This window comes from Pelecanus crispus, chromosome 9 (genome assembly GCF_030463565.1).
Source record: "Pelecanus crispus isolate bPelCri1 chromosome 9, bPelCri1.pri, whole genome shotgun sequence".
Taxonomy (NCBI): Eukaryota; Metazoa; Chordata; class Aves; order Pelecaniformes; family Pelecanidae; genus Pelecanus; species Pelecanus crispus.
Genome location: NC_134651.1, coordinates 19,809,993 through 19,831,492, shown reverse-complemented (window position 1 = coordinate 19,831,492; position 21,500 = coordinate 19,809,993). Strand labels below are relative to the sequence as shown.

Here is a 21,500-nt window from a genome sequence, read left to right as displayed (position 1 = left end):
GACATTAGAAACAAATATGTAGTTCAGAAATTTTTACGCAACTCATGAGAAATCAATTAAGTTGGGTTTTTTTTCTGAGATTGTTTAAATTGTATGCAAGTAAATGTTAGTAAGGTTATATGTGAATACAAAGATCATGGTTACAATTGACTGACAACAAGCAACAGGGTCATAAGTACCTGTGGGACCTTTGGGACCACGTTTTCCTTGAAAACCTTGGTCTCCTGGTTGTCCTATAGCACCAGGTGGACCCTGTGGGCCATGGATTCCCATAGGACCTGGAAAAAAAACAGTTGTGCAGTTACATGTGCTTGCGTTCCAGGAAGGTGGGCACATAAATAAGATGAAGTCTGGCTACTTGAGTAACAAAAAATGCTTGGGACAGCTCAACTCCGTTGTTTCCCAGAAAGAAATGCACATTTTCCTCTTCCCTCCCTTGTCTTGAACTGAATTAAAATTTATGACTTTTCTTTTTGTAGAGATTGGAAGGGATTGGTGTAGACAGTACTCCTCTACAGTGTGGGGAAGAAGCAGAGTATTTAGATCCTTCTTTTTCAAACTAAAGAATCTGTTGAAACCTCAAAGCTATTGATACGGCACAGATGTGAGACTTTGTTAGTTCAAACACATCTGCATCTTCCAGAGTTTCTCAAGACCCCTGCTGAGAGATCAAGGTTTGCTTTATCTGGCGGACTCAAAAGTTTTACTGCCTCATTCTCAGGTTGGTAGAGGAGTCTTCCAACAAGTTGGAAGCTGTACATGTGAATTTGGCTCTACTCTGACCTCCTACCCCAGCCCTATCTTATCTGCAGGAAACAGGGCAGAGCTAAGAAATGTCCAGCCTACCCCTTCTGTCTGGCTCAGTCTCCAATGGCACAAGTTGCATCGGGCTGGGCATAAGTGCACACGCTAGTTAAAAACATCTCAGATCATACATACCCTTCAGGCCCCTTCTTCCTTGGTTCCCTGGAAGACCTCTGGCTCCTTGTTGCCCTCGCTGCCCAGGATTACCTGGTGCCCCTTGAATACCGATATCACCTGGATCTCCTCGCACAAAGATAGTCACTCCAGGAGGACCAGGATTCCCAGGCTGACCTATGGTAATATGCACAAAGCATAAACATCTAAAAATTGCCGTGTTCCATTGGTTTTTTTGCTTTTGGGTTTTTTCCCTGGGATGTAGGACAGCCCTTGCACGTTTCTGGAAACATTAGCATTAGCCTTTGTCCAAGGCATTGTAAGGAAGACAACAATAGGAATAGCTCCCAAAACTATGTAGATTCTGTGCAAGCAAAAAGGTGGCAAGTTCATGTTACATGTGTTGAGACACTGTTTCTCTATATTTATTATAGTGTTGCTTACGCTAGAAATCTCCATCCCCTGTTTCCCAATAGGAAGTAAGCCTTCGTACTGGGTAAGGAAGGGTTCAGATAATACTTGATGTAAGGGGTCAGAACAACTTGAAAGAGCTCCATTTGAGGACCAGAATATATAAGAATTGACTGGATCCCTTGGCAACCCTGGCTGCTATTAGAAGTGATGTCTACATAAATGCTTACAATAGAGTTGCCAGCTTTAGCTTTCCCAGGGTTCGATTTAGATTGGAAAGCTTTTTGTGGGTTTACCAACAACGGCAGGCTTCTGGACAATGTGTTTTATCCTTCTTGCTAAGAAGAGAGGCCAGTAATCTTATTTCTATTTGCTTCCGTGGAAATTGAGATATGTTGTAGCAGCAGGACTTGTACAGAATTACCACACAGGCCAGAGAACTCAATCTAGAGATCTGTATGTTATTCTTGCTCTGGTGATCTATTCAGCGTTCACTTCTCTGTGTATTCACTGAGGTATTGATTGGTTTCTTTGCTCCCTGTGCACTTTTATACGTTGTTCAACAGACAGCAACCCAGTGACTCCTAGTAGCCTAGGGGCTTTTTATATGATCAAATTTGGTGGTTTTGGGTTTAATACCTCTGATGCCATCTAAACCAGGTGGTCCTTGATCACCTGGAGGACCAGGAGAAGCACTATCAGGAGATCTTCCCATAGGTCCAGTGGGTCCAACAGGTCCTCTTCTACCTAAGGGATCACATTTTGCAAAATAAATAAATAAATAAATAAATTAGATTACAGAAATAAGTTACTAACTGAAAGAAAGGTGACATGTGATGTCATGGAGGTAATATATGCTCTCACTTGTATACAAAACATACCAGTAATTTAGGCTAATGAAGACATCTTGTAGAAGTGAAAATATTTGTTATCTTTTTAAAATTTTTAATTCTTTCCATAAAATCTACTTAAACTAAAGAATGCATCATCACACATTTTGTGGCATATTGCCACAAATAGCTGCCTTCTCCTGAAGTCTAGCAATGGGAGAAATGGTAAAAATGTAAGACGAGTGGGGATTATGAAATCATTCTGCCTGGGACAGGATAAGTATTCACAGATTGTTCCTAGCAAAAGTGAGTTCAGCCGTGTCCTAAAAACCTCAGTGAACAAGATGAACTTACTAGCCTTAAATGTATTTTTTTCCGAATTTGTAATCTGGATTTTTGCAAAATAGGACATTAGTGCCCTTATATGTGACAGGCAGGAAAAATTACAGGTTACCATCCTCTGCATAACACTTTTGAAGAGTCGCAGCTTGTTAGCATGTGTGTTGCATTCTGCCTTCTCTTTTCTACAAAAAACCAAATCTAGTTTCTTCAGTCTTGTTTTCAACCCCATCCTTCCATTTACTCTCTAGTGAGTTCTCCCTGATTTATCAAAGCTGGACACAGTATACCATGGGAGGCCTCACCCATCCTGTGTCAAGCACTGTTAATACATCTTAGAATGAAACTTTTCCTCTTTTTTTCCTCAACAGCACCATTCTGTTGACTCCCCCAGTTCACAATCTAGTAACTGAACTGAGAAAAATGACTGTGTCTTCGTCTTGGAATAATTCACCTCACCAGAATTCACCTCTGCTATTTTTCTTGTGTGTTATGTGACACCGTGGCAAGGTTTGATAGAATAAAGCTAATGTCACTTCTAATCACAGAATTGCTGAGGCTTGAATGGGCCTCTGGAGACTTTCTAGTCCAACCCTATCCTCAAAGCAGGGTCAGCTAGAGCAGGTTGTCTAGACCCCAGCTGGGTTTTGAGTATCTCCAAGGACGGACACTTCGTAACTTCTCTGGGCAACCTGTTCCTCTATTCAATTACCCTTACAGGAAAAACAAAACTTTGCCTTCTATTTAAGTAGAATTTCCTGTATGTCAGTTTGTGCCCATTGCCTCTTGTCATGTCACTGGATACCACTATGAAGAATCCATCTCCGTGTCCTTGCCATCAGGTGCTTACACACATTGATAAAATCCCTCCTGAGCCTTCTCTTCTGGAGGCTAAGCAATTCCCACTCCCTCAGCCTCTCCTCATATGACAGATGCTCCACTCTCTTAACCTGCTTAGTGGACCTTCCTCAAACACTTGCTTTTTTCCTATTTCTATGCAATTCCTGTATCACCAAGGCTCTTAAATAATCATAGCAATCTTGTGATACAGTTCTACCTTGCATTTACATCAGAATAGTTGATAGATTTACTATATTTCTGTGACTACCACATCTCCTGCACTCTCTTTCTTCAGGAATTTCTTCCCAAGAGGCCACTCCACCTAGCAGTTCCCTGGGTCTGTCCAAGTCTATCATTTTCTATTCTCATTCTTTCCTCTCCTGTAACATAATAAACAAGAAATATTGTCTCTGTATCTACTCAGGAAACATCAGCATGTTATTGCAACAGAAATGTTTTTAGGGAGGGAATCTTCTGGGTATGTATTAATGTTCATACTAACCAGGGGAAGAGCCTGTATGAGCTTCATTTCAACTCTGCAAGGCACTGCTAAGGAGAAAACCCTTTCTTACCTGGGAATCCTGGGAATCCCCTTTCTCCAGGGGGGCCTGGAATAGAAATACCAGGCCATCCAGGTTCACCTCTGTCTCCTTTTGGTCCAAGTTCTCCTGAGTATCCTGGGGGCCCTGTTTCACTTTGACCTTTATAAGAAAACAATTATGTACATAAAGCTTACAGTGAGTACAAATACAGATGTGCAGAACAGAAATACCAGCTGCAGATGTTCCTCCTTGCAGGGGTTGCCTAGTGCTGTTTTTCTGGTTCTCTCTTGGAAGCTGGATAGAGTTTTGTTGAATCTGGCCCTAATTAATCTGTTTCAAAGAAAGTAATCTCTTTGCTTTAAGGCTCTTCTTCAGGGCTTATTTTATATGGTGTGGTTATTGTCTGTAAACTTGAAATGTAAACTGATTGCATGGTCCTAAATTTAATTTTCTATCAGCATGAATTTAATTTGTAACCTCTAGAGAGATGGTGAGCACTGTTTTTTAATACTGCTTCAAAAGCACCTTTTGAAAGTTGCAAATAGATCAGCATGAGTGAAATCCATGTCCCTCTTAAGTTTGTGGCACAACTCCCATGGACTTCAATGGGGCTGGGATTTCATAGGTCTCCTTTTAATTTGTTAGTTTTATCTTTTACATATAAAAAACCTGGAGACTTGGCCCTACTTTGAAGCATCTGCACTGAACACGTTCATTTTATAAACAGCCTTGAAAGGTTCCAAAAAATCTATATGAGTAATGGAAGTTTTAAAGTTTTCCCCACAAATAACTGCAGGTGTGTCATTACGCATACTTTAGATTCTGTTTGAAAGTTTAGTCTGAGCCTTAATGATATATTCTGCGCAAGGCAAATATCAAAATAACATGCATCATTCCTTGCACATTCAGTCATTTAAAAGAAGACTTTCTGTTCCACATAGCTATTTCCCTTCTTTACCTGGAGCTCCTGCAGAACCTTTTTGACCTTTTAGTCCATCCAAGCCATCCAGTCCGGGCAGTCCAGGAAGACCTGAGAGGTATTACAGGCATGACTGGGTGCCACAGTAATCCTTTAAAGTCACAATTAAAAATCATGCCTTTTTTTTCTGACAACACATTCTGGATCAAGACAGGGTATTTGCTGAATTTGATTCTTATTGGCAACTGAAGATGAGATCACATTGCACCTGAGTGCAGTATTTTTGGAAAGGAAAATGTGAAAAATCTGAAAACAGCAATCATAATAGCTTCACATCAAAGCAATCAGAAAACACACCTTTTAATCCTGTAGGTATTTCTATACTGCACCTAGCAGCAGGAAGCTCAGTATCGGCTAATTTACTCTATAGTGAACCTCGTGTCTGTGGCTAGACCAGTACTGCTACGTGTGATTAACTAGTCCAAAGTTAGCTGTGTTATCACTACATGACCAGGGGACTGGGATGCAGACGCTACCTAAAGTAACCGTAAAGCTGGAACTTCTTTACAGCTTCTGTTCCGAGTGTAAGTGCAATTTAATCTAGCTGCACTAGAAAGGAGCTAAATTTTCACCTGGATTCTTTTCCCTGGTCCTGCAGATTTCACACAGAAAACTATGCTTTTTTGCATCACACTATTACAAAAATTCTTTAAACTGAACAGCACAAAGTCTTTGAAGACAACAAATCTGTAATTGAGACCTATGCTGACATGTAATAGTATAGAGCAGCTTTGTCACTAGTGATGTTCACTAGATGACCAGATCACAGGCTGAGCGTTCACGGTAGTCAGATATAACTGCTGCTTTATAATCTGTGCTTTTTTTGCAAATGGCTAAAACACAGTAAGTAAAAACATAGATGGCACTTTTTTATCATTGAACTAATCTGAGATTGTGTTTGTTGTTTGCAGTGGAGGGTAAAAATATCTCCACGTCATTAGCACTTTATAGTCTCCTAAGTTGTATAGATGAATTATCAAATGGGAAGATGTACACTTATTACATGCAGATGGCAGCCTATCACCTGGTGATAGGAACAGATTTGGCAAAACTGATGGGTCATTTGGTAACAGGTTTCAAAGAGGCTTCAGACCGAAGAATAGACTTGGGATGCTTCTTGTTCCAGAGAGGGACAGATTAGAGTGGACACTGATCATCAAGAAGTTGAACAATACTGTCAGTGCCTATTCCTGTCTCTTTTCCACCTTTGCTGCTTATCTCTGCCTAATTTCCTTCCCCACCAGTTCCTCTCCCTGCCATGTAGGATTCCCAGTCTGGTTGCAGTGGTTTTTTTCCACACGTCTGAATTATCTTTCTGTCTGTCTCCTTTTCCCTGTCTAGCTACTTCCTGGCATAGAAGATGTAGGTTCTCTGTTTCAGTTCCTGTGCTTGATCCCAGCATGTCCTGCAGTACGCAAATCTGCTGTATATCCAGAGCATGAATCATGGGAGAATTTATTTCTCTACTTAAGCACATACGAATGGATATATATTTTTTTTAAAGTTTATAAGCTGGTCAAATTTGGCAGGGACAAATTGCTGTAGGAACAGCAACACAAATACCCTTCATCAGCTGCTTCACCTGCCAAATTTAAAGGTCCCTAGTTCTAAGGTGGGTTGTCTGAGAAAGGAAAAAGAAGGGCACTAGAGTTCTCTAACAGACATGCCAAAAATAATATTCCCATATCTTTGTTCTCAGAAACTGCTGAATTATTTTAGTTAAAATTTAACAAAGGAATGAAAAGAAAGGAAAAAAAAATATCCAGCCTGTAGCAAACACCGGTCTGGAAAAATTTTAAATCCAGAAGACTGTTTGAAAACCTGCAAGACTGATAATATACACTCTCTGTAATCTCCTCTATAATATGGGATACTAGTAATCCAACCTGTAATATCTTCTATGCTCTTAATTAACTGCTCTTTAACTTTTCATGACATTCTAAGTTTCAGTCCTGCTTTCTGTAGCCTGCTTGTGCTTTGGGCATGTTCCCATTTTCAAATTTGTGTAAGAGTTGCATGCCAATTGGGGGAATTTAAGAGTGGTATTTTAAAATTATTATGAACTCCTAACTATTTTTGGCACCCAGGTCATAATTTAAAACTTTTTTGATCTGTAGCTCATTCAGTCAAGATTGATGGCTTGGTTTACTTGCTTTCCAGGGAATTTCTGACACATTTGCCAACAATCCATTATAATATCAGCACTTGTAATTCTAGATTTTTGGATTGCTATAGTCCCATATTTCTAGGTACAGCTGAATTGGCTGACCTATGTATGAACCACTGTTTCTGTATTTTACAGCCCAATTCAGCTTCTACTCACACAAGTAATTCTGCTGATGTTCTTAATATTACTTGCTTCATCAAGGATTACTCACACAAGTAAGGCTTGCCAGACAAAGCCCTTAACTATCTCTGTAATAGAGTAAAACTATCTCCTCTAATAAAAAAAATGTGATTATGATTTGGTAGACACTGTTTAACTAATTTATTTTAATCTGAAAGTTCTTCAGGCACAAGACATTTAATGTAAATGAGAAGCAATTAGACTAACAAGGCTGTGTACTTAGCTACGAACAGCCAATTAACCATTTCACCTCTAATGCTAGCAACAATATTTATTGAAAATAGCGTTAAGATCTACATTCTCCATTTGAATCAGAGTACAAATTCCATTCAGTTTTCATTACTGGGTATAATTTTAAAGGTGTTAACCTTCTTTTCAGCTATGCTGGCAATATATAGAATCCTAAGGCTTAGCAGGCAACTTGGTCTCTAATGAATTGCCATTTGGAACTGAACTTTTCCCTCTGCAGCATGCATGTTAATTTGTTATGTTTCCTGTGCAGGACTTGGGCTAACTTCTGCAAAGTATAGACAAGAAGTGTCTTACCACTTATGACAAGAAGGAAAGAGTCCATCTGCTACTAAGAAGTTTTCAGCAGAAGAATGCTTTTTTTTTTTTTTTTTTTTGGACCCCTCTCAATTTCAATATCCCTGTCACTGCAGATCTCTGCCTTTGTTACAGCAAATATTGTTTGCAACAATGAAATGTTCTCTTTCTCTGCAGATTATGCACCAGCAAGGAATCTGCCATGACAGTTTAAATCAGCACCACTTATTTACTGCAAGCAATCATAAATGGTTTCCATTTTTCATTTAAATTTTCAGTAGTTTACAAGAAACCTTCTCAATTTTTCCTTAGGCTGAATTTGAAAAAGTGAATCTATTGTCCTCTCTAACCATTTATTACAGCCCCAAGTGTTACTTTACTGTGATTTCTGTATATGGGTTACAAATACTATTCTTCCTGTCCAGGAACTGGTTACGAAGCACACTATGACAAAGAGAGGATACAAAGTATATAGTTGATTACCTTTCTTTATGAAGTATTAATGTAACTTATAATTTCAGTATATCATTCTGAGTATAGTAAAAGCTAATAATGTTCTCCACCAAAAACAACTGTATAGATGAATTGCTGTTCAATCTAAACACAACAATCGTTGTGAGAAGTGTAAATGAGGATTTGGAGGAAACATTCTATGTTAAATCCACCAAAAATCAGTTTTTGGAGAAAACAAAACAACAACGAAACCACCAACAAAAACCAACCCAAGTTACCTAATCACAATTGTTAAAACAAATTTGTAAGACAAAACTGTCTGTAACAGTCTGCTGGTTTTGTAGAGTAACAGTGGCACTCCATGGTGAAAAGGTAGAACACAGCATAATTGAAGAGAAACATCTGAATTACTGCTAATTCCTTTTCCTTTCCTTAACTTCCGCTATCAGTTACATCAGCTGAGCCAGAATCTGTTTCTACCTTCTTCCTTACTCATTTTAGATTGTAGCCCAATTTTCTGAGGTAGCATTTATGTTACTTTTCAAAGGTGATGGGAACTGGCTTAATTCTTCTAGTAGTTTATGAGAATACAGAATCAAAATCATGCTCTCAGTTAGGCTTTTTCCATTTTCACTACTAAACGGGTATTTATGTCTGGTGCTGTTATATTACCAATAGAGCTGCAGTGTATACTGTTTACCTTTTCTGCCTTGAGATCCAGCTAATCCTTGCAATCCTGGAGGTCCCAAAATTCCATGCTTCCCATTTTCTCCAGGTTCTCCTGGCAATCCCTGAGGGCCTGTAGCTCCTGAGAGTCGGGGGTGGGGGGAAAAAAAAAATCTGTGAATATGCAAATCTATTCAACTGTTAATTTTTTTTTTCATGCTATGCAGCACTGCATTAATCAGAAGCACCTGAAAGTGTATGGGAATGTATGAAGAATTGACAGGTCTTGCTCTCTGAGACTGAGCTATTGCTGCTGTCTATAGGTACTGAAATAGCTTTCAATACATGCCTTCATATGATCTCTGATTTCTCTAGCCTCCTCCACCGAGGTGCCTCCTCAGTTGCATTCTCCTGTTCCATATTTCTTTTGAGCTGTTACATCGTGCTATTTTTTAAACTTTGGCATTACCTGGAAATCCAGGTATTCCTGGGTATCCAGGGTCGCCCTTGGATCCTGGTCTTCCAGGTTGCCCTTGGATACCTGGTGAACCATTCTCTCCTGGGAATCCACAGAGTCCTTAAAGAAAAAAAATAATCTAGCATTTATTTGTTTAAAGTTGCCCATTCTTCATATCATGGTAAGTTTAAAAATACAAAAGTTCAGTAGGGGTTTTCTTGACTAGAAAAAGAATTTCATTCAAATACTTCAGATCTTTGCGTCTATTTATTAGCAATGAATTATACTGATCTCTATGGAGATACCTGAAAGAGCAGAAACGGCTAGCAAGATATAACCAAGCCAGTTTTTATTCTGGTAAGTACTGGTATGTTCATTGGTGCTGTACTAGACAACAGTAGATTCTACCTCCTATGCTCATGCTAGCCATATTGCACACTGTGATGCCTCTCCAATCCCTGGGTTTCTAACTAGATAACTATATATAAACAGCTCAATATGCACAGGGAGCAGAGCTCCCTCTCCGCTAACAAAACTTAGAGAAAGTTCTTAAGTCCAGTTTTTTCTTCAATCAGACAGAGGTACCTGGTAATCCTGGATCTCCGGGAGGCCCTTTTTGACCACGTGTACCAAGCAGAGGAGTTGGGTCACCTCTCTTGCCTGTTGAGGTACAATGACTTTCACTTCATACAAGTATCCTTTTCATCCACAAAACCAAAGCTGGACAATTTTGCAAGATCAGATAATTTACTCATAGATATTAACAGCTATAAAAGGGACTGAGAAAACACAGAATGAAAAATGCTTTGGCACAAGCAAATTACCTGCCAGCTCAGCTTGTCTTGAAGTACTAACTCAGTTTGTGTTTGGTATGACTCCAGGCAGTATCCATGTCAATTACCCATAATGAAAAAGCCAAACCCAAATATTATGGGAACTTTCCCAATACTGAAAATGGAAGTTATTGCATAAATTCCCTATAACCCTTTATTAAACAAAGAAAACTCCTCACACGGGTTTGTGAGGATGTGCAAAATCAATACACTGTGAGTCTGTCTACTCAGTAAAGATCTTTTAGGGACTAGCTGGGGACTTTAAGCCAGCACACCTTCTTCTTTCTGTCTGTGCTGAAATTCCTGTTTATCACAGAATCAATTCCAAGCAATTTTGCCTTACACTGTCTGTATAAATGTCTGACCTTTCCTACCTATTCATGCTGCCTCCAGCTTCATTATCTGATTTTGCTGTGAAGAGTTAAGAGGAAATATCAAGTGTTGCTAGAAATCCCCTGCCATAGCAATCCCCATGTTCACTGGCTATTTCCTGCTTTAGTTTTAAGGATAACTTTTCCGGTAAATTTGTTTTCAATACATTTCATAAAAGTTCTCTTTATATTAAGTATTGTTCTTTACTTTTTTTGGTGGGAATATATTCCCTGGCTGAGAAGGTCTTGGATTTTTGAAGAAATGGAAAAAGTAACTGAGAAAAGAATTTCTCCTGTCCCCTTAATGCTTTTTTCCAGGCAATGATTTAATTTTGTTATTTATTAGCAATGAAATCCTGCTCCAAGGAAATTTGGAATATGATGGATGATACCATTTTGTATTTCTTTGAAATACTTTTTAAAATCTAAATATTATAGATAAATTTTTCAGAGTAATCTCTACCTATGCAAAAAAACAATATGCAAAGCTTCATCTTTTCAACTGAATAGTTTTGTATGCATGGGTATGAACTCTGCCTGATTTGTTATGCTACACTTTCAGAAGTTCCAAGAATTCAAAAATCATAGCCTAGAAAGCACTGGAAAATAAGTGATATAAAAGGAATTATAAACATGTTGGAATATTTTAAAAATTCTACATATCCATATAATACCATACCATAACAGCATAAATGACTGCATTTTCTCTTATTTGATTTGACAAATTTTACAGATCCGTAAGAGTGGATTTTTACATATGTTTGATGGAATTTTTAAACTATGAAATTTGACACAAATTTATCTTCTAAATTAGTAAGACCTACTTTAAAAGGAACAAACTGTTAAAGAATGTACTGAAATGCAGATTTTGCCTTCAGGTAAGTCAGACTTGTTTCTAATGATGTTCATGTTTTAATTATTTCCACTTATGTCCTGTTTTCCTTTTTCTAGTGAGTACTTGCCATCTATCTGAGCATATACATCCTAACAATATTGCTCTTTTCAAAATCATGTCTATATAAACTCATTACCTTTAGATCCTTTTGGGCCAATCAGTCCTGGATTTCCAGGGATTCCTGGTAAGCCAATGTCACCCTGATTTTTTTTTTAAAAAACAAAATAAAAATGTTTGACATATGATATGTGTAGCAGGAATGATCTATAAGAGCATTTGGTTCTCTTATGGTGGTAAACAGATGAGCAATCAGTATGAATAGCAAAACTGTATCTTAAGCTCAACAGAAAAGCATGCTGTCTTTGTTACGTGTCTGACACTGACCACTAACACTTCCAAGAAACTGCAGATTAGACTTGCTCATCATTTTGAATGTGTGCTTTTGTAGTTTATGCTAACTCTTGGCTTGAACAGCTTAAATTCCTCACAGATGGCTTGAGTAATTTGATTTAAAAGGTACCATAGAAATGTACCAAATATTGCTGTATGTTACCCAAAATTTACTATAAACATTAACCAGAAATATGTTGTGATGTAACAGTAAAAATGTAAAGATTTCTCTATTTTTCCTTTTGAATAATGACCTATAATCAGCAAACCACAGATGATCTCTTCAAGGAAATATAATAAAAGACAAGCCAGGCAAAGATATGTCCCTCTACCAAAAAACAACTGTGCTTTATGCTTCATGCAATCTCACTGCCTGTCTACCTAGCATACAAGCCAGTGAAGGATTTTATCTTATATCCATATCTGATATATGTGCGGTTTTGTATATTTGTTCTTGAGCAATATTGCTTGCCTGGGTTCTGTTTGGTGCAAGTTGTTGGTACGGGCACAGAAGACTTGGTTTGTCTTGTCTAATGGGTTTGGCTGCTCCACATAACAAGACATGAAGAAGCAGCTATATATTAATTTCATACTTGTACTGCTGCTATGTTATGATCTCTGCAGTAAGTGATTGTCAAGCTGTTCTTAGGTATAATGTTAGACTTGATTGTGCATCCATTTTTTGCCCCCCTAATTAGTGCAGCGTAGCCTGGACTTCCACCAAGTGGCAATATAACAAAATCACAACATGCAGCTAGGAGAGGGGAGAGGCCCTTTGTTGACTTGTGACTACAGTCCCTGCTAAAATGTAATCAAAGCATTGAAGTGTTGCATTAAGGAATTTACCTTTCCTATTATACCGACAGTCTCTTCTCAGGAGGAACATCTAATGGGTAAGTACAACAGAAGTACACTTTATCGTATCTCTTGAAGGCAGGAGATAACTGCAGAGTGCAGGACATTTCACTACCACTTTGTTTACCTGGTCACCTCGTTGTCCTTGAAACCCCGTAATTCCTTTAAAGCCCTTTGGTCCTGGGAAACCCCGTGGTCCTGGAAACCCCATCAGTCCAGTGTCACCATGGTCACCTGGCAGTCCTGGGACACCATTCTTCCCTGGAAATCCTGGGGTGCCTCTGAAACCAGTATTGCCTTTTTCACCTGAAGTTAATTGCAGAACAAGATAATGACCAATATAGTCAAGCCGTTATTTGACACTTATTTTGAACATGGCTGTGCTTTCACACTTTGTGTATTGCTTAGTAATTGTCCAAAGAAACTAGCCTGCTAGTTTAAGAATCTATAAACACAATAAGGTTGCTGAATGTTACTGCAGCTGTGAGTCCAAACCTGTGAAAAACACCAGTGATTTATATCAGATGAATGTGAGTGTATGCAGGGCTTTATTTCATGAACTTACCTCTTTCACCTCTAAATCCAGTCTCACCAGGAAACCCTGGTTCCCCCTTTTGTCCTTTCTCAAGACGGATGTTAATGCAGCCACTGTCTCCTGGAGGCCCTCTTTCACCTTTGAACCAAACATATGGAATGTAAGTAAATCCTCATGAGTGACCTGTCCTGAAAATTAATTTTAGTTAAAACTTCCCTAACAGAAAGCCTTCAAATACTAATGCAGTTCTCAGTTGTTTCAGCCAGCTCACTGCTAACAGTATTTATTATCCTTCTCTTGCTTTTTAGTTAATTCAGTAGTAACCCAGGTGATGTTAAATCAGACTTACTCCCTGCCTGTCTGGAATATGAAAAATGGCAATTGTATTGTCCACTCCACAGTGTACTGTCTGTGACTGCACCTTGGAGATGGTTATTCTCTTTCCTATATTAATATTTAGAGAGATTATTTCCTGTATGCTTTACATAGATTGAAGAACACAGACAGTATGATAGAAAACTTGAAAAATCTAAAGTTTCAGATGTATACAGGACAAAATTCAAGGTTTGTTTGAATAAGTTATCTTACTCTGATTTAGTGGTAAATGCACATATTGATCTGAGTGGAACTGATTTTTCTTTAGTTATTTTTCATTATGCATTTGTGAGATAACTGGATTTAGTATTAAGTATCTCTGAAAACAGAAGTGAATATACCCTTACAACAAGAAGAAAAGGTAAATATATTCCAAACACAGTAGTAACAAAACTAAACATAGCAGTAACATAACTACAGAGTGAAGCGGATTTTTACAAACCTTTTATTCCCATATCCCCACATTCTCCATTAGGCCCAGGTGGACCCATTTTTCCTTCTTCACCTTTTACACCGGAGATTCCCATTGGGCCTTGTGTTCCTGGGAGTCCTGGGAATCCTTGGGGTCCTTGAATCCCTTTGCTTCCTGGTAATATTAAATGCTTTATTTACATATTCAGTCTGCTATGCTGTTGCTGTCATATTCTAAGGAAGAGTATAAAGCAAAAGGCAGGAAGTTTAGAAGGACTCCTTAGGAAATCGGCTAAACTTCTGAGGTTTCTCTAGAAAGCTAGAGAACCAATAGGTGGAGCATGGCTTCATACCATGATCAGACTTGTCTTGAAATCCAGATTGCCTTGAAGCAAACATCTTCCCCCTCCCTGCTGCCACCCCCTGGACTTTTAGGCTACACTTAGTAGTAAAGCAGTTATCCCCAACACATCTTAAATACAATGCATAGCCTAAGACACCACCAGATTTTGCGTGTGGCTACTGGAAATCACGACTCCTACTGTCCAGATGACAGAGGAAAACAGGATTTTGCTATAGTTCCTCAGAACTTTTGCCCATTAGCCAGTGCTGATTTGGGACCAAGGTCACATTTTTATAAGTATTAGACATAATGCAAAGCTATTTCTCCACTTACTCATAGAATAGAATCATAGAATCGTTTAGGTTAGAAAAGACCTTTAAGATCAAGTCCAACTGTTAACCTAACATTGCAAGTCCACCACTAAACCATGTCCCTAAGCACCACATCTATACGTCTTTTAAATACCTCCAGGGATGGGGACTCAACCACTTCCCTGGGTAGCCTGTTCCAGTGCTTGACTACTCTTTCTGTGAAGAAATTTTTCCTAATATCCAATCTAAACCTCTCCTGGAGCAACTTGAGTCCATTTCCTCTTGTCCTATTGCTTATTATTTGGGAAAAGAGACTGATACCCACCTTGCTGCAATCTCCTTTCAGGTAATTATAGAGAGCAATAAGGTCTCCCCTCAGCCTCCTCTTCTCCAAGCTAAACAATCCCAGTTCCCTCAGCCGCTCCTCATAAGGCCTGTGCTCCAGACCCTTCACCAGCTTCGTTGCCCTTCTCTGGACACGCTCCAGCACCTCAATGTCTTTCTTGTAGTGAGGGGCCCAAAACTGGACACAGTATTCCAGGTGCAGCCTCACCAATGCTGAGTACAGGGGGACAATCACCTCCCCGCTTCTGCTGGCCACACTATTCCTGATACAAGCCAGGATGCTGTTGGCCTTCTTGGCCACCTGGGCACACTGCTGGCTCATGTTCAGCCGGCTGTCAACCAACACCCCCAGGTCCTTTTCACCCAGGCAGCTTTCCAGCCACTCTTCCCCAAGCCTGTAGTGTTGCATGGGGATGTTGTGACTGAAGTGCAGGACCTGGCACTTGGCCTTGTTAAACCTCACGCAGTCCACCTCGGCCCATCGCTCCAGCCTGTCCAGGTCCCTCTGCAGGGCCATCCTACCCTCAAGCAGATCAACATGCTTGCCCAACTTGGTGTCGTCTGCAAACTTACTCGATCCCCTCATCCAGATCACTGATAAAGATGCTAAACAAGACTGGCCCCAAAACAGAGCCCTGGGGAACACCACTCGTGACCGGTCGCCAACTGGATTTAACTCCATTCACCACAACTCTCTGGGCATGGCCATCCAGCCAGTTTTTTACCCAGCAAGAGTATGCCTGTCAAAGCCATGAGCAGCCAGTTTCTCCAGGAGAATGCTGTGGGAAACGGTGTCAAAGGCTTTACTAAAGACTAGGTAGACAACATCCACAGCCTTTCCCTCATCCACTAAGTGGGCCACCTTGTCATAGAAGGAGATCAGGTTGGTCAAGCACAACCTGCCTTTCATAAACCCATGCTGACTGGCCCTGATACCTAGTTGTCCTGTACGTGCCGTGTGATGGCACTCAAGGCAATCTGCTCCATGACCTTCCCTGGCACAGAGGTCAGACTGATAGGCCTGTAGTTCCCCAGACCCTCCTTCCGGCCCTTCTTGTGGATCGGCATCACATTTGCAAACTTCCAGTCAACAGGGACTTCCCTGGTTAGCCAGGACTGTTGATAAATGATGGAAAGTGGCTTGGTGAGCACTTCTGTCAGCTCCCTCAGTACCCTTGGGTGGATCCCATCTGGCCCCATAGACTTGTGTGTGTTTAAGTGGTGTAGTAGCAGGTCGCTAACCATTTCCCCTTGGATTATGGGGGCTTCATTTTGCTCCCCGTCCCTGTCTTCCAGCTCAGGGGGATGGTTACCCAGAGAACAGCTGGTCTTACTATTAAGGACTGAGGCAAAGAAGACATTAAGTACCTCAGCCTTTTCCTCATCCTTTGCCACTATGTTCCCCCCCACATCCAGTAAAAGATGGAAATTCTCCTTAGCCCTCCTTTTGTTGCTAATGTATTTATAGAAACATTTTTTATTGCCTTTTATGGCAGTAGCCACATTAAGTTCTAGTTGGGCTTTGGCCCTTCTAATTTTCTCTGCGCATAACCTCACGACGTCTTTGTAGTCCTCCTGAGTGGTCTGCCCCTTCTTCCAAAGGTCATAAACTCTCCTTTTTTTAACTGAGTTCTAGCCAAAGCTCTTTGTTCAGGCAGGCCAGTCTTCTTCCCTGCCAGCTTCTCTTTCAGCACATGGGGACAGCCTGCTCTTGTGCCTTTAAGATTTTGTTCCTGAAGAACGTCCAGCCTTCCCGGACTCCTTTGCCCTTCAGGACTGCCTCCCAAGGGACTTAGTCAACCAATCCCCAAAACAGTCCCCTAAACTGCCCTCTGGAAATCCAAGATAACAGTTCTGCTGAGCCCCATCCTTCCTTCTCCAAGAATCGAATACTCATCAGCATACAATCACAGATGGCATCAGTAAAGGGAGACAGTGTGGATGTAATAAAAAGTACATTGTTCTTACTATAGCATATTATAACAACAACTTATTACAAATAGTCAGGAAATAATAGTCAAGGCCAGGTTGGATGGGGCTTTGAGCAACCTGGTCTAGTGGAAAGTGTCCCTGCCTAGGGCAGGGGGGCTGAACTAGATGATCTTCAAGGTCCCTTCTAACCCAAACCATTCTATGCTTCTATGATAATACATGGAAATATGTCAGCGTTGTAAAACAACTAAAGCACCAGGATGCACCAAGATGCATCAAACTATTTCCATCCCTTTGTCTTTATTATAAAAGAAAGAACAAAGGATGCTATTGTTATTGCCTCTACCCTGCTGCGGGGTCTTATTCTCGAAGCTGGAAAGGGAGGAGGGTGCAAAGTACTTCCTAGCTTCAACAGCAGTTCTACAAGAGAAGTTATAGATGAGGTCGTTTGCAGGGTGTTTAACATACCTGTTTGTCCTGGGAAACCAGCTGGTCCTTTATTGCCTGGAAGTCCCGGAAGTCCTCGGAAGCCTGGAGGACCTGGGGGACCTCGCGAGCCAGGAGAGCCTTTGAGACCTTTGATTCCAGGTGGCCCAGCTAGGCCCCTGTCTCCCCTCTGACCTTTAAAGCCTGGTAAGCCTGAGAAAAAGAGCTTTAATCTATGTATGTAAATGCTGGAAAAGCATTCAGCAAATGTATCTAAAAAGTAGAAAGTGATAGATTTTGGTATAAATTTGAATATCATCAAACATGACAAAATAACTTGGAAACTGTACTACCATGCTGGAGTCCTGGCTCTGCCTCGATTTTCACCTGGAATGTTTGTTTTCTTCTATTTCTTTAGTGAGAGACATATCAGTAGAAGCGCCCTGTGAAAAATCCCTACTAATTCATAAATACTTTTGATATATGTCTTCTAGCTCTCCCTAAGTAACACTTCCATTTAAGAATAAGGAAGATAAAAGTATCACAGTAATGACAGGAGCTCAGCTAAGTTACTCAGGACAACAGAGTAAGAGATAACTCTTCCGTTTATTACTTGACAGTGAACACACTGTGATTTGGCCAGTTAAGGAGCAGTATGGGAAGGGAAGGAAAGTTGGGAAACACCCGAGATGCACACTGTACATTCCTTGAGTTTAAGGAAATGTGCAAAACATAATGTACACCCCCACTAATGAGCAGCCCCCATGGAAATATTTGCCATGCCAGCCACAAAAATCATGTGATTAAATTTGCTAGAAAAGATGCGCAAAGCTTAGAGCTGTGAGGCAACCTGATGGATGTCGTGTACCTTGAGGTCCTGGCAGGCCCATGACACCTCTGAGTCCTGGTGGCCCTGGTAAGCCTGTATCACATGGTGGACCAGGGAAACCTGGACAGCCTGGTGCTCCTATATCACCTTCTGGGCCTCTAAAACCTTTGGCACCCGGAATTCCTGGGGTACCAGGCTGTCCTGGAAACAAAAAAACATTGTAAGATGTTTTACTTCCATTACTCACCATCCCTCAGAACTCCTAATTGTAACTTTGAAATTTACATGTTCAGTTATTGTAATATCTTACTTATCCTCTAGTTTTTGCGTAGTTTGTGAAAACTGATGCTTTTCTGCAATTTAGAATTGGCTGTTGTGGAGAGCTTCTTTCTTTAAGGAAGAAATACAAATTCAACTCTCATAGGTGAGGATGACTTTATGGTACAAAAAGCTACTTTCTGATGTGTAGGAGCAGAATGGAAGGAGCTCACGGGCCTGCACTACCTACACAGCACTGGGGTCAGTTCTATAGGTGTTCCCTGCACAGAAGCAGAACTCCCCTGCAGAAATAAGGAGTGTAGTGCCTAAGATTTTGAGGATTATATTGTATAACTCTGGGCAAAGAAATTCACCCCTCTCTCCCTGAGTGTTCTCCCACCTTTTGCCAGTCTTTTCAGATTTGAGTAAGCAGCCTGAGGCAGGGACTATCTGTGTGGCAGAGCAGGAGGCCCTAAGCACAGATGGCCACTAGGCAGCGAGTAACAGCAGTAAGAATAGGAAGCTGCACTGTTACTCCATGGACTGGGTAAAGGCATCTTCCCCTTACTGCTGTGCAGATCTCCTCAGTGGCTGATCAACCTTAACTGTAAAAATATAAATATAAACATAAAAATAGGGTGTACCGTTCACAGTCACCTTAATGGATCCAGGAAAGAGTAAGTTTTATCTGAATCAGGACTGACTTTGCTCAGATTTTCTCCTTTGAACACACAGAAATGCTTCATAAAAACTGGCTCATACCTTGAAGCCCAGGAATGCCTGGATCACCCCTTGCTCCTTTTGTACCAGGGGGTCCTGGCAGTCCCCGGTTGCCTGGGATTCCTGGTGGACCATATGTGGTATCACCTGGAACACCTTTCTGACCATCTATGCCAGGTGGACCTGGAGGGCCATTTTTACCATCAACAGTAGATCCTCTTTCACCTTCATCACCAGGATCACCAGCTTTGCCTCGAAAGCCTGTTGATACAATTTTTAAATTCAAATAGGGCATAAGTCAGAAGTTGTCATGTCCCCCCCACAAACTGTGGAATATTATAATGCAAATTCAACCAGAATTAAGTTATCACTTTGCAAAGAAAAATAACATCATACATTCAATTTCAGGTTTCTGTTACAGCTAATGATACATGAGGATTGAAGGAGGCAATTATTCTTGTGGGAAGTTACAGTGGTTTTTTCTGTGGCAGCATCTGTCTTGTATACTGTCACTCTTGTCCAGTTCAATCCCTTTGCTAAAATGATACTAATTGTTCTCAGTTTTCTGAGAATATTTCCTCTCTGGACACTGAACTTTAGATTACTACAGCACCTGCAATGCTGGAGGAAAGAAAGGGAAACTGGTAAAGATTCCTCTTCTATTAGCTTTTGTAGAAATGTGCTTCCTATTCTATTCTACCATGGTAGCTACCTTACCCTGCATGTATGCATTACAGCTTGACCATCAGGTCTCCTGATTAAGAAAAGCATAATTCACCTTCTGGCCCAGGGATTCCTGCTCCTGGCCTGCCTCGACGGCCTTTTTGCCCATCAAAGCCATTTGGTCCAGGATGACCAGGGAGTCCTTTTAAACCCTTTGGTCCTGGAAACAGAAAGAGAATATGTAAAAAAGTGACAGAGCTCTAAAATGTGTGATCTAAGGAAACAGTACTGCATCTTTATCCCCTGAAAATTCATGTACTTTGAAGACAAGTGGATTTCATCTGCTTCTAACATTTCTGGGCAAGAGCCACCACCCAAGTCACAACCAAATGCATGGTTGCTGTTTTTCTAAATGGACTTGTTCCCTAATCCATGAACAGCAGACTGTAAATCACCAGAGTAAATTAGAAAAAAAAAAAATATCCTACAACATGTTACAGGACGTGAACAACATTAACCTAGTGAATGACAGGTGTCAACTCAAATTCTTATATTCTCCTGTGCTATATGCTGCTTCTGGAATGGTGCAGATGAGCTCAATACACTAATCCCTGTTCTTTTATGTCTGTATAAATTTTAGCTACCACCCACAAAAACGATGTCAGGCAGCTGTGCAATACCATATTAAGCAGATTGAAAATCCAGTATCTTCATTTGTTCTGATCAGGATTCTCTGGGGTATTTCACATGTTTTGGAGGTGATCACAAGCAACATTTTGCCAGTTCCTGGATAAGTTCCTTGAATTTAAATTAAGTTGAACAAGTTGAAGTAATGGTAGTAAGTATTTAGATTTTAGGGCTCAACTGCAACTTGCCATGAGCAATATAGTTTTAGAAATTACAGACTTGCAGCATATCTTTGCCTCGTGCACCTTTATTTCCCCGTATCCAGATGTACATATTCTAGGTCTTATCTGACTCCAGCCATCTGTATATTTTACAGAATCTCTCATGCATTTTAATTGAGGCAGGACAGAGTTTCAAGCTACCTTCATTTAGTCATTTCTACGGAGGCAGCCTGTACACCATTTGATCATGCAAACTGCTGCTGTCTGGCCCTTGATTCTATGAGATGAGTATATTCCTGTGTATTTGCAGTTTTACATCTTGAGACATGTATCTGTTGAAAAACTAGAACAGTGTATCTTTTTAGGATAGCTTCTTTTTTTAATTAGCAACTTAAAACTCCATTTCAATTAAACCCAAAAATTCTCCGATCTGTAAACATACCTTGAACACCTTTAAAACCTGGGGGACCTGGATTTCCAGGGTATGGTAATGTAACGCAGATAGTTTCACCTGAAGCAAGAGGGAGAAAGAAACTGGCCTATTTGATTTTAGAATAAATGGAGTCTGAACATTTACTGTAATATTTCTGTGGAACTAACCAACTAGATGTGCAAAGGTAAAGAGAAGGGACTCTTTATGCACATTGTTATTTCCATATTACTTGATGTTTGATGGAAAATCTTAAAATACATTTTTCTTGACACTTATTTTGTATAGAATATTGGTAGTGATCCAAATTGTTGTAATACAGTTGTATTCTGTAAAGACAGAGGTTTTTTTTACTTGTTGCAGAAATTTATCTTTACAATAGTCTCTGTTGCAAGAAAGAAA

The 21,500-nt window shown here is 40.2% G+C and overlaps 1 protein-coding gene across 1 annotated transcript in view; it reads right to left on the bottom strand.

The window, feature by feature from the left end:
• COL4A4 (collagen type IV alpha 4 chain) overlaps positions 1-21,500 on the bottom strand; it is a 75,065-nt gene that overhangs the window by 7,252 nt on the left and 46,313 nt on the right. Inside the window, exons 25-41 of the mRNA XM_075716141.1 lie at positions 21,111-21,179; positions 19,936-20,040; positions 19,200-19,418; positions 18,219-18,380; positions 17,393-17,563; positions 14,025-14,168; positions 13,238-13,345; positions 12,800-12,978; positions 11,564-11,627; positions 9,914-9,988; positions 9,341-9,448; positions 8,906-9,013; positions 4,839-4,910; positions 3,911-4,039; positions 1,969-2,076; positions 940-1,095; positions 180-278 (exon numbers count right to left, since the gene is read on the bottom strand). Of these exons, the coding sequence (XP_075572256.1) occupies positions 180-278; positions 940-1,095; positions 1,969-2,076; positions 3,911-4,039; positions 4,839-4,910; positions 8,906-9,013; positions 9,341-9,448; positions 9,914-9,988; positions 11,564-11,627; positions 12,800-12,978; positions 13,238-13,345; positions 14,025-14,168; positions 17,393-17,563; positions 18,219-18,380; positions 19,200-19,418; positions 19,936-20,040; positions 21,111-21,179 (2,076 nt within the window). The remainder of the gene's footprint in view (positions 1-179; positions 279-939; positions 1,096-1,968; positions 2,077-3,910; positions 4,040-4,838; positions 4,911-8,905; positions 9,014-9,340; positions 9,449-9,913; positions 9,989-11,563; positions 11,628-12,799; positions 12,979-13,237; positions 13,346-14,024; positions 14,169-17,392; positions 17,564-18,218; positions 18,381-19,199; positions 19,419-19,935; positions 20,041-21,110; positions 21,180-21,500) is intronic.